At 48.6% G+C, this 12,818-nt stretch overlaps 1 protein-coding gene across 5 annotated transcripts in view; it reads right to left on the bottom strand.

Moving 5' to 3' along the window:
* CHD4 (chromodomain helicase DNA binding protein 4) overlaps positions 1–12,338 on the bottom strand; it is a 32,439-nt gene extending 20,101 nt beyond the window's left edge. For 3 of the 5 annotated variants that reach the window (XM_048502926.1, XM_048502929.1, XM_048502927.1), the window contains exons 1-14: positions 12,205–12,338; positions 11,141–11,321; positions 7,421–7,548; positions 7,088–7,282; positions 6,620–6,738; positions 5,663–5,904; positions 5,318–5,445; positions 5,054–5,189; positions 4,434–4,615; positions 4,099–4,338; positions 2,305–2,508; positions 1,987–2,192; positions 1,270–1,401; positions 673–769 (exon numbers count right to left, since the gene is read on the bottom strand). In XM_048502926.1, the coding sequence (XP_048358883.1) occupies positions 673–769; positions 1,270–1,401; positions 1,987–2,192; positions 2,305–2,508; positions 4,099–4,338; positions 4,434–4,615; positions 5,054–5,189; positions 5,318–5,445; positions 5,663–5,904; positions 6,620–6,738; positions 7,088–7,282; positions 7,421–7,548; positions 11,141–11,249 (2,118 nt within the window). In that variant the 5' untranslated portion in view covers positions 11,250–11,321; positions 12,205–12,338. The remainder of the gene's footprint in view (positions 1–672; positions 770–1,269; positions 1,402–1,986; positions 2,193–2,304; positions 2,509–4,098; positions 4,339–4,433; positions 4,616–5,053; positions 5,190–5,317; positions 5,446–5,662; positions 5,905–6,619; positions 6,739–7,087; positions 7,283–7,420; positions 7,549–11,140; positions 11,322–12,204) is intronic. The other 2 variants (XM_048502928.1, XM_048502930.1) reach the window with 1 other exon arrangement.
* Between the last annotated feature and the right edge of the window lie 480 nt (positions 12,339–12,818).

Genomic DNA, 12,818 nt, shown 5'->3' with positions numbered 1-12,818 from the left:
ATTTTGAGCCACACAACCTCATCATTACACTGCTGTGTATACAGATATCAGAAATTCATTTCTACACAACACCAAGCACATCTGACAGCACCTAGCTTTGATTTTTGGAAGGATATGTGTAGCATCCAAATTATCCAGGGCCTGGGCCTCCCATTTGTGACATGCAACTGGGGCATGACCAGAATCACAGGGAACATATTTTCATGTCATTTCTTTTACCCTGACTTTCCACCAAGGAGTTTAGGGTTGAATACACATCTCCCCTTCACCCAAGGCCAGCAAATTAGAGATGCTGCACTCGACTCTTTCCCCATAATCTTTAGTGTCATAGAAGGCATCACAACCAATTCTCTCTGCATCCTCCTGACTGAGCTTGCTTGGGAGAGACATTGGGAGAGAAGCAGGCCCAGAGCCGAGCGATCTCCCTGCACTCCAGGCTGAGCCAAGGCTGAGCCTCTGTGGCTACCTGGCAACAACAAAACTGGCTGGGGGCCAAATGTCCACAGGATGCACTCTTTCGCAGGCTTGCCATGATGGCACAGATCTCCCTTCAGCGTGAAAGAGCATCTGGACGCACCATGCAGTTCCCCCACCCTGAAGCCACAAACCGCACAGCAAATCTATGTCCACTTTCCTTCTTGCACCTCCGCCACCTCATAAGGGAAAACTTACATCTACGGTTGGTGTTTCTGGAGGTCTCTCCAGTTTCCGCAACTTCACCTTCTTTATCTTCTTGCCTGGTCTTCCCTCTTCACCCCTCATTAATTCCCTGTGCAAAAAAAAAAAAGCCACACACAGGCTGAACAAACTCTGATCAGTAATAACACCTGAAGATAACATAAAAAGAGTATGTCTATGGAAAAGGAAAAAGTTGGTTTTATTACCTGCTTTTCTGTACCTTGAGTCTCAAAGTGACTTATAATATCTCCCCCACCTCAATAGACACCTTGTGACGTAGGTGGGGCAGAGAGAATTCTGAGAACTATGACTATCCAAGGGTACCCAGCAGGCTTCATGTGTAGGAGCAGGAAAACAACCCGATTCACCAGATTTGAGTCTGCCACTCATGTGGAGGAGTGGAGAATCAAACCCAGTTCTCTAGATTAAGAGTCCACTGCTCTTAACCATTACACCATGCTGGCTCCATGTGAAAGGTAAATAATCACTAATCCTTTCAGAGAAAGAGACAGACAGACAGATGGGAGAAGAGCAATAGTCTTTATTCACACTAACAATCATAAGACTCTCTCATCCCTTCCACATTCTTACCTGTGGTTCCAATACCCCTGCTTGTAGATGTCATAATCCTGAATTTCGGCCTCCTCATTTTCCCAAGAGGCCTGGTCATAGGGCAGATCCCTCCATTTGATAAGGTAGTGAACATTCCCCTTCTTATCCACGCTGGATGGAAAACAGAGACAGAGAGCATGAGATGCAAGAGATGAGCCTGGTCTTATTCCCATTCTCCCCAAAAAGGTGACTCAGCAACTGGCGGAAACGTAGTGAGGAAATATCTGGCTCTTCAGCCTTCAAATGAACAAGAGCACCGAAGGAACGCAGTTTTGACTCCTCCCACCAGACAATGTAAGCATCAGTACAAAGTGGGGATATCAGGCCACAAGGAACAGCGCCTCCTGCTGTAATGTGTCCTGCCCACATACTTCGTAATGGTCCCAAGACTAGGAACTTTGCTCCACAAGGAGATGTCTCCTGGAAGGGGCATTAATCACACACACATACATCTGTTCACACACACTCTTATTCCAGAAATAGATGTGATTCTTGTCATTTGCTGCATGTTGTGTATTAGTGGTACTGACTGTGTGTTTGTGCCTCAGATACCTTGACATGGAGAAGGACAGCACACCTTGCTCCACCATCCCCACCCTAACAAGCACTTCAGGCCTCTCTTTTCCGAAAGCACTTCCACATCGAACATAATCATGTATTAAAGGTTCCAAGAGGCTGAGGCCAACTCTTCCTGACCTGTGATTGAGAATTCGATGGATCATCATCCACTCTGGCTTGATCCCGTAGCGGTAAAAGCGCTCTTCCATCTCTGCAAAGGTCGGGTCCTTGTTCTTGCGCTTGCGGCTCTTCTCTTCCTCTCCCCCGAAATCACCTGCAGGGGGCTCGTCCATATCGTTCTTGCGTTGGTAATTGCGAAACATGACCTGGCAATGTAACTCCAGCTGAGGCACAAACAGAAACGGTTACACGTTAGAGAAGAAATGTCAGACTGAGTCAGCGTCTTTGCTTTGACCGGGGGGGAGGGGGGGGGAAGGAGACACACCCTTTGCATACCTGTAGCTCAGACACCCACGAACAATGCCAGTACGACATGCCCTGCCATTTGACAAAGAACTGCCGCTCTGGTCTTCCCTCCAACGGCTTTGGAGAAGGAGCATTTGGGTCTGCATCAGCCGGTCGTGGCACAGGTGTGGGTAGAGGGGGCTGCCCCCACTTCCAAGTCAAGATCTTCTGCACCTTGCCCTTCATAGGTGGGCACTGAAGAGAGACAGAGGTGTCAGAAACACTCCTCACGTTCCCTCGCCTCCATTCTCACTATTTGCTGGAGGTGCCATATGCTTTTGTTGCAGGTACAGCATCCAGCAAGATTGCTGATGATCTCCAATCACTCTAGTTTTTGGAGTTCAATTTTATATTCCCTTCCACGATCCCATCGACAGGTGCAAACTCTTAGCACCTTGAAGCCTTATTCACAGATTCATTCAGTAGATAAAGAGCTACTGTGCTTCCCTTCAGACTTCCACAATGTAATATGTTACACTTCTATCTCAGACAATAACAATGGGTAAAAAAACAACCCTGCAAGTTTTATTTTAAATTCCGGCTATGTAATCGGCTGTCCTGGTTTAGTGCAAACAATGGTTGCATCTGTCTCATACGCCAGAAAGAGCCATCCAGGACTGCCTTCTATTCCACAACTCAATTAAATCTTGCACCAAGAAAACACTCATATTTTGTTCAAATGTTTAGAGTCCAAGGCTCCGACTGCCTTTTTGCCACAGCTTGCAATGATGCTGTAGTTTGCACCCTGGAGAGAACAGTTTTACTTTTTAAAAAAAAAACCCAATTATTTGCAACAAGTGGGTGCCGAAGAGCAGTCAGGGAGTACAAAAATCTAATCTGCATATGAATAACAAGTTTCAGGTGGGTAGCCATGTTGGTCTGCAGACTTAAGGATGTCACTTTGGCACGTTACAGACTCGGTCCATCTCCTCCTATTCTCCAATTTCCCTTGGCTGAAGTTATAATAATTCCTTTTGTTTAGCAAATTATCTTAAGAATTTGATGGCTCCCCACTACTGAAAGCTTTTCACTAAGGGCAGATTCAACATGTTTCCCTCAGAGGAGCTCTATGATAAATTTGTGGGCACTCCCTCTTCTGTTCATGTACTGGCACCAAGGTGGAATTCACTGACACACATTTTGCTATTCTGTAAATTCTATCTTAGAATACAATAGTTGAGGATAATGCCATTGGTAGTTAGGTGGGAAAGCCAACCACCCTCAATACTAATTAAGATCCTCTTAGACGATAAGAGTGACAGAACTAACTTGGTTGAAGCTAAGTTTCTTTCAGAAGAAGTAAGGATCAGACACTTTTATCTAGCTCATGGCCAATTGGCCATGCTGACAGAGGCTGATGGGAATTGTAGTTCCTGAACATCTGGAGAGCCGCAGGTTCCCTACCCCTGAACTAGCTTGTATAAACGATGCTGATTATAAAGTATAAATTTTGACATTGTTCTGCATGCTTTTATCTTATCAGTATTGTTTGTTTAATGTTGGTTTTATATGTAATTGGGTCAATAGACCACAATAAATTAATTGACTGACTGAAGTCACCTGAAAGACCAACAAGATTTCCACAGCTTTCTCCTGACTCTCAAAAGCTTATGCCCTGGAAATCTGGTTGTTTTTCAAGGTATTTCTAGACTCAAGTCCAGCTGATCCAGAAGCATCATCCGACATTTGTAATGTAGACAGTGAACGTGAGAGGCCTGGGTTCCAATACACTTTTCTTCAAGTAGCTCCCAAGGCCACCATTTATGAAAGAGCACAAGGACTCACAGTACAGCGTGGGCAAAGCCATTCTCCATTGGGAATCTCTGGCAGGGGAGGATTCAGGCAGTGGATATGGTAGGAAGAAGGGCAGGCGTCACAGCAAAGGAGCTCCCCTCCATCTTTGCAGACCCGGCAGAATTCCATGTGGTGATCGTCCTCCTCCTCCGCGTCCCCTACAACATCCTCCATGGCCTCCTCGCCCTCAGAGTTGTCGTCCTTCGCTTCCCATTGGATGCCCTCTTTTTCCTGAAGCCGAACGGAAACAGTCAGAACAAAGTGCTAGGAACCCGAGCCGGCGCTCTCTGCCTACCACTGCTGGCGACGCAGAACTGAGAACTCACACAGTGTGGGCAGCTCCACTTGCCCTCTGGCGCTTTCTCCATATCTGGATCCAGACAAACCATATGGTAGGCACGAGGGCAAGTGTCACACAGGATGATCTCTCCCCCCTGTTGGCACACCTCACAGTAGTCCTGGTGGTCGGTTTCATAGCCATCAACAGTGGCAGCAGAATCCTCTTCTCCTAGAAGGGGAGCAGAAGCAGGTAAGGCATGAAGCAGTTACCCGAGCAATGAGTCCTTCATGCAATGAGAAGATCAAAACTGAGTTCTCCACAGCAGGAGCAAGACCCCCCCCCCTTCAAAATTCAGACAGTTACAGCTGCAGGGATGGAAGTCCAGATTGCGGGATTAGATCCAGAGCAGCAGCAAACCAGCTGTTGTAAATGACAGATAAAGGCCAAGAGACCTTTTAAGATCTTCTCACAATGTCTGTAACACAAGCATCCCTTGAAAGGCCCTCCAAGTGTTCTGACTTACATAATCCGAGCTCTTCCCGAGGTTACAAGTTACACATTGGTCTTCAATGCCACAAGTAACCACGAAACTCACCTCCCCCCCCCCCGCACGCCTACACTCAAATTCATATACGTGCCCATATCAAGCTGAGCAGAGCTGCTTACCTTTCTTTTTTTTCTTCCCTGCTCTCATTTTCTTGCGGCTGCGGCTGCTGCGACTGGTGGACCCATCAGACACAGAGTAGCTGTTGATGCTGGCGTCATCAAAGTCAGACTCCACATCCAGGTCATCCTCCTCGCTCTGAACCACAGAGAGATGAACAGGTCACAGGAGCGTGGTGCCCCTTGGCCACCCAACCACCACAAACTCCAGGAGGCCCAGGGCCAGAAGCAAGCTCCCAACTCTTACTATGAGAAAAATAAACTCACAGAGGATCTTTTGCGCTTGGAGCCAAATCCTCCCAGCTTGATCTTCAAGGGTGCCACCTTCTTGGTTTTGGGCTTTTTGATTTCCGGAACACGAGGACTGGGCTTGGGTTTCTTCCGGGCATTGGGACCTAAGAGACAGGGCACCAGCACTCCATCATTAAGTGCCACCTGGAGGAAGTGGCACAGGCCACTATAAAGTGGGAAAGGGCAAAAGAGGCCTTGCAAGAGATGACCAGCAAGGTCTTGAAGCACTCGCTATACCACCATTGAACCAGATTGTCAGGACCAGAGATGAGCACAGAATTGGACACCTTTGCCTGTCCTGACAGCATGTACTGCTCTCACCTTTGCCCTCCTTAGTCTTGGCCTTCCGGAGAGGCACTTCAACAGGGGGCTGAGGCAAGACTGTATCCACACTAGCCACCATGCTCTCCACCACAGCTACCGCGGCTGCAGCCGCTGCCGCCACTGATGCTCCAGAACTCCCTTTGAATGGGTTGTTGGTGCTGAACTCCCGCCACTTCGCTCCCAGGACCATCATCATTTTTGAGACTGCAATTTTGGGATTTTTAGCAGCAATGAGCGGTCTGGGGAAGGGAAGGAAAAAAGGAGAGTATGACTAGATGCTGCTGACAACTCAAGGAGCTTTATCCAAGTTAAGACCCCATTCTCAAGAAAACTAGCTACTTCACTCCCATAAGTAACTGCAAGCAAGTTCACATATGGAACAGATTTTGGTTTATGAGTTCTAAAGTGGTTTTGTTTATTTATACTTTTTGGCCCCAAAAATTTGCTTTTCAAACAATTTAAAGAAATCAGTAGCAATAAGAATGTCATTTAAAATGAAAAATTCTTATAGATTCTTCAGGTTCTTAAAGATTATTCAGCTTTATAGTAAACGGTAGATTTATGGCAATCAAATGCTTCGTTGGGTGTATTTCAGTCTTTCCCTCTTCTGTTAACAACCACCTTAGTGAGTTCACTACATTTAAAGCACAAGGATTTCATAACTTTTAAATCTATCCATTTCCCAAAAAACCTTAAGTACTTCATACACATTATATTAATGTTTCTCCACAATAGTACTGTAAAGTAGGCCAGTACCATTACACATACACACGAGACCCATTTTGCAGATGAGTAGACAAAGGTCAAATGCTTGCTTAGAGAAACCTGACAAATGCACAACAGAGCAAAGAACTGAAGAAGGATTTCTGTCTCATAGCTCAAACTGTTTTCTCTTCATGCTCTGCCAGCTCCTGGATCATTCACTCTAGAGATCTAAATGCCGGTCAAACACACCTGACAAACTGGCTGAAGGCTTTGTAGTTGGTGAGAGTGCGATAATCCTCCTCTGTGAAAACATGATCAATATCCTCCATGCCCCAGTCCTCCAGAAGCTGAGCCGAAGACTTGGGCTCCTGTTGAGGTAGACAGAACAAGTAGCAAGAGTGTGTGTAACCTTCATAGAGAGGGCTTTCCCGGTTACAAGCAGCGCACTTGACAAGAAACGACAGGGTGGGGAAAGGAGCTCCAGGGCAGAAGAGGAGGAATATGAGCTGCTCGACATTTTTCAAACCAGAACCAGGACCGCTCCAGAAAGGAACACAGCACCCACTGTCGGTGTCACCTTTCATTTCGGAACCTGCCCCCACCCCAGCCCTCTGCAACCAGTATCCATTAGGTGAGCAAGGGGGAAGGCAGAACCTCAGAAGGCGAAAATCATTTGTGAAAACATTTCACAGGGTATAAAAACATGTCCTCTCTCACCTTGGAATCATCTTCTTCTTCCTCTTCCTCCTCCTCCTCCTTGCGCTTTACTTTGCTCTTCTTCTCCTTCTTAGGCCCCAGCTTCTTCTTCTTCTTCTTGCCAGGGGTGTAGTCGCTCCCCTCGCTGTCCGAGCGCAGCAGCACCTCCTCCTCTTCCTCCACAAACTCATTCCCTTCACCAGAACTGTCACCAAGCTGGGAAAGGAAGGGGCGGAAGGGAGAAGGGGGATATCAGAGTAGGCTGATGGCACCCCTCCCCCATCGATCTGGCATTCACACCCACCCACAGAATGACCCCTCCTGACCCTCCGTAGTCCTGCTCTACTCCCTCACCTCTTTTTTCTGACGCTTACTGAGCTTGGGGACTTTAGGTTCCTTCAGTTTCTTCGGCTTCTTCTTCTTCTTAATTTTTGGCATCTCTGCCTCAGATAACAGCTCTTCCTCTGGCTCTTCTTCAGGTTCTGGGGAGGGGGTTAATAAGTAAAAGAAATTGGGGGATGTGAAAATGAAGAAGAGTTGTTTTTAGACTCTACTTTTCTCTACTGTAAGAAGTCTCACAGTGATTTACAATCACTTTTCCCCTTCTGCCCCAACAGGCACCTTGTGAGATAGTTGGGGCTAAGAGAGTTCTGAGAGAACTGTTGACTAGCCCAAGGTCACCCAGCAGGCTTCATGAGTAGTGGAGAATCAAACTAGGTTCTCTCCGCTGCTCTTTGCCACTACATCATGCTGGCTCTCGTTATAAGATGCAGCCAACAAAAATCAGTACATACAATCTTTCATTGGAAGAAGAGTTTTTAAACTCTGCTTTCTTTACCTTTAAACTGCCTTCTCTCTCTTTAAGGAGTCTCAAAATGGCTTGCAATCGCCCATCCCCCATAACAGGCACCTTGTGAAACAGGTGGGGCTAAGACAGTTCTAATAAAACTGTGACTAGCCCAAGGTCATCTAAGCAGGCTAAGTGTGGAGGAATGGGGAATCAAGTCTGGTCATCCAGATCAGAGTCTACAGGTCATGTGGAGGGGCGAGGAATTAAGACAATTATTCCAGATTACAGTCCACCACTCTTAACCACTACATCATGCTGGCTCTAGTCTCACAACTAATTTTCCAAAGCCTACATGATACATCAAACCTCACGAACTAGCCATTGAGTTGGACCACGTGCTGATTGTGTTGTCCAAATTCCACCTCTTCAGTCTGCCAAACCCTATCACGTGGCAGTGTTCCTCAAATTTTTTTTAACTCATCTTCACCTTTCTTCACTTTTATCTTCTGCAATGGACACAAGTGACACTGGTCATCTATTCCAAAGTGATAAAGATCCTCACACACAGCCTCCTCCTGCTGCATGACTTTGTAAATTATACTGGCAGTGTTCCTCAAATTTTTTTTAACTCATCTTCACCTTTCTTCACTTTTATCTTCTGCAATGGACACAAGTGACACTGGTCATCTATTCCAAAGTGATAAAGATCCTCACTCACAGCCTCCTCCTGCTGCATGACTTTGTAAATTATACTACTAGCCCAACACTGTTAGAGGAGTGGAAAGCAACTGCTCTAACACTTTTCTAAAGGGTCTCAACTCAAGGGACTTCCCTTAAAAGAAAGCAGCAGATCTGCCTGCATTTGCTTCTTCCCAACCAGACTAGGACGACAAAACAATGGGGGCAACGCAATCTCTAGAAATCTGAGGTGAATTATCAAGTATCCTTTGCCCAGAGATCCTCAGCCCACCCAGATCTTTGCAGAAGGAAGAAGCTCCACTTGACTTCAGATCATATCTCTATTTGTTCAGGTATCCTGCATTCCATGAGGAGAGCAAATGCCATAAAGTTCAAAGGCTTGATTGTTCCCCTAAGAACGTAAGAGCCCTGCTGGATCAGACCAGTGATCCATCTAGTCTGGCATCTTGTCTCTCACAGGGACCAACCAATTCTTCTGGAGGTCCAATAACAGGGCATAGAAGCTTGAGGCCTTCCTATGATGTCGTCTCCCTGCACTGGGATTCAGGGGTTTACGCCTTTGAATGTGGGGGTTCCCATCAGTCACCACAGCTAGTAGCCACTGACAGATCTCTCCTTCCTGAATCAGTCGAATCCCCATTTGGGAAAAAACCAAAAGAGGAATGGTTTTCTAGACCAGGCACCAGATCAAGAACAGGCCAAAGTAATGACATTCAACACCAAGCCTCTGCCACTTTCAAATGAAAAGTATCCAAGCGAATGAAGTGGGGGGAGAGCAGTAAAGGGGTTCAAGCTCTCGCCCCCTCTCAGCAAACTCCGCAAGCAGCTGCCCATCTTCCCAAGACAGTTGCCGATCAGAACCTCCATTTCAACCGCCAGGTGCTTTCTCAGGTGCCAGCCACAGCAATTGCCTCCTCTTTATGCAAATGCAATCTTCAAACTCGGTTGCCTCTCAACACCCCCCCCCCCACACACACACACACCGCACACATCTCTCCTCACCCCCACAGGCCACACTCCCATCTGTTCTTCCCCCCAGCCCCACAACCCCCCCCCCACCTCCGCAAGCACAGCCAGCCGGCGGCTTCCTTTGTGACAGGATCCACAGTAGCCAGCCATTCTCCCTCTCCTCTCCCCTCCCCCCATCAGCCAGCCACCCCCGCCCATTACACGCAGCCAGAGTCACTAGCTCTCCCTCCAAGAGAAAATGGCCTCCCAACCACAGGCACTGGGCAGGATGGGGGAAAGCCACAGGTCACAGTAGTTTTCTGCAACCAGAAAGGCAAGAAGAAGAGGGGAAACTAGGCCGGGTGGACGCCCGCATTCCAAAACCAGAAAATATATCCTGTGCCAGAAGTGTTTCCCTTGCATTTCCTCCCCCAGCATGGCTTTCCCATCCTTGGCCCTCCCAGATTGCCGGCACAGACGCAAACCCAAGAACCCTCCCCGCCCCTTCTAATATCCAGCAGCAGTAGGAACCACAGCCTCTGAGTAGAGGAACACTTTTTGGTCTATGAGACAGGCTACCCTAACAATTCACATCTGTAACCTCAAGGGTAAAGGGGGAGGAGGAGAAATTTTTAAAAATCACTGTATCATCAGTAGTACAAGAAGCGCTTCAAAAGCAAGACTCCACTGCCCTCAGTCTCATTCAGAAGAAGAGCAGCTCCATCCAACAACCGATCTGAAACACTGCTGAAGATGGTCAAAGCCAAAAGAGGTGGGGCAAAAGATATTCCCCCACCTCACCACATTGGACAGGTCACCCTTAATACAAAGACAGGACTGTGGTGGGGCCAGATCCACAAGAAACAGATCTGGGTGTGGTTGAAGAGGAAAAAGTGGGTCATGTAGTAGCCCAGGGCACAGATCTTTTTGGACAGAGAACATCCGAGCATTGGGCAAGAGAGAAGAAAGCCACACTCCGTCTTTTACCTCATGCTCCCTACAGCAGCCTTAACTTTGGGCTCCCCGTCCACAATCGTCCCCTCCTCTCCATCACAACACTGGCTATGTTCCCACCCCCACCAAAAACCCACAAAGTCCAAGAAATGAACTTCACATTTTAGAAAATGGGACGGAAGTGAGAAGAAAAATGCTTTCTGCAGCATGCACGTGAGTTCCTAGTAAACAGAACTTTCCCTTGTGCAGTGCCTTTCTGCATCCACTAGTCATACTGAAGCAAAACGCACAGCGAGAACGGCAAGCTGTCTGTTCAGAATGATTGGGAAGAAAAGTCTTTCCAGGTGTGGAAAAGAGAAGCTGAAGCAGGAAGCGACAGGAATAGACAAGGCAGGTGGTAGCTAAGCATGCAAGCAACAGTAGGCAGCAATTCACTAGAACCCCCCAAGTGAAAAGTTCCAAACTCTTCTCATTTCACAACCCCAGGTCCGAACTTTGGGTTGTTTTACCATATCTGAAAGCACCACAAACCCAGAGCCTTCAGGTCAAGGCACATGATCCCGCTGACACCCCCTAGTTCAAACAGGCACCAAAATAAAAGACCTCTTTTTGTTCCTTGCTTTAGTGATAAGCCACTGTAAAGTCCTCCCCCAAATAAGTTTGAGAAGTCACGGGAGTCTCACCCTGTGGTGTACCTTGATGCTGGTGGATGCTGTTGTTCATGAGAATCTCCATTTCCTCCTCATCACTGCCGGCAGAGCACGGCGATGGCGATCCAATCCCCGAAGCCATGGCCTGCGATTCAGAGGCTCAAGCAGCGCCCGCTACCCTTGGCACCTTCTTATTGCTAATGCCTGTGATGTGCTGGGGGGGCGGCGGAAAAGTCGAGTTAGAAGCAGCAGCCCAGAGGGAGCCAGCAGGCAAGGAGTTTGATCCCCCCCACCAGTCAATTACTCAATTCCCTCCTTCTGTCAATTACCCCCATTGCTAAATAAAAGGATGGGAAGTCTGGCCCAGGGACTTCCAGTCCTAAGTAACCTGTAGTGGGATAAAAGCCTTGCAAAAAAGGAAAATTAAATATATTGGGGGGAGCCCTTAACCAAAATAACTTTAATAAGTGGAGAAAGGCTAAACTTGCCACTTTAGGGTTTCCCTTCCTGCCTATGTCATTATTGTAAACGTACTACCTATTTACTTGTGCATGAGAGTTCCCCTTTCATATTTTAAGCCAGTCATGGGCGGGGGGGGGGGGGGAGTTCTGGCAGGATATTTCCAAAGGAGACCGGTTTGAACAGCTGACCCCCCCCCCCCTTAAAAAGCAAAGGCAGCCAGGGGAAAAAAGGCCCCTTCGCCTCCTTTGGCTGGAGACAGGGCAGATTCGGGGGGGGGGGGGGGGAGGGGCGATTGCAACTGAGGTGGAGAAGTTTTGGGGGGAATTGTAATTATTTCTGCATGGGGGCAGGCATAGCAAAAAGGACAAGGAAACTCGTGGGGGAGAGTTCTCTTTCTCTCCGGAGATGTGGGGAGGGAAGAGGGGGCAGACGGGGGGGTCAGGTGAGACAGCCCCCCTACACGTGTCTCTTAGAGGGGTTAGCGGTTGGGGGCCCTGTGGGGGCGCCTCAGTGTCCCCCCCCCAGAAATTGGGGCCGGGGCTGCCGGAGTGGGGGGCTGGGCCTCCCCGGGCGCCGGTTGGGGTTCCCGGCCTCCTCTCCCCCTCCCCCTCCCCGGGGCCCTCCGCCGCCCTCACCCGACTCGGGGCGCCCCGGCTTCTGGTGTCTCGACGCCGCTGAAGGGAAAATGGCTCCGGCTCCGGCGCCGCCTCTTAAAGGGGAAAAAAAAGCCCCAGCCAGGCCCCGCCCCTTCTCCCCCTACACAGACACACTCCCGCCACCATCCCATAATACGCCCGGCGCCATGGCGACGGGTCCCACCCCCGGCACCTCAGCAAACTCCCCCCGCGCCACCTTCAACTGAGGCATCCCATAATACTTCTTTCAGCACCCCCCCCACAGAACTCACAGCCCGGAGTCCCGCATCCCATAATAATCGCCTTCCAAAACATCCCATAATAATCCTCACTAGTGACTGTCCAGTAGTGCATTCTCTTTCTTCCCCCTCTCTCTCTCCCCCCTCCCTCACGGATATATCCCATAATAACCCGCCCTTACTCATACATACCACAATAGTCACCCTCCCCCCACACTCCAGGCATCCCATAATAATCACACTCCCTCTTCTTCCCCCTCCCCCTCCTCCCACGGGCACCGGTCTTACTGCCCTGAGCATCCCATAATAATCACCTTACACCCCTCCTTCTCTTCCAGCCAGCCCCCCATCACTCACTCAGATATCCCATAATAA

The sequence above is a fragment of the Sphaerodactylus townsendi genome, linkage group LG07 (genome assembly GCF_021028975.2).
Source record: "Sphaerodactylus townsendi isolate TG3544 linkage group LG07, MPM_Stown_v2.3, whole genome shotgun sequence".
Taxonomy (NCBI): domain Eukaryota; kingdom Metazoa; phylum Chordata; class Lepidosauria; order Squamata; family Sphaerodactylidae; genus Sphaerodactylus; species Sphaerodactylus townsendi.
The sequence above is the reverse complement of the archived record's forward strand: the minus strand, read 5'-3'. Positions and strand labels throughout refer to the sequence as shown.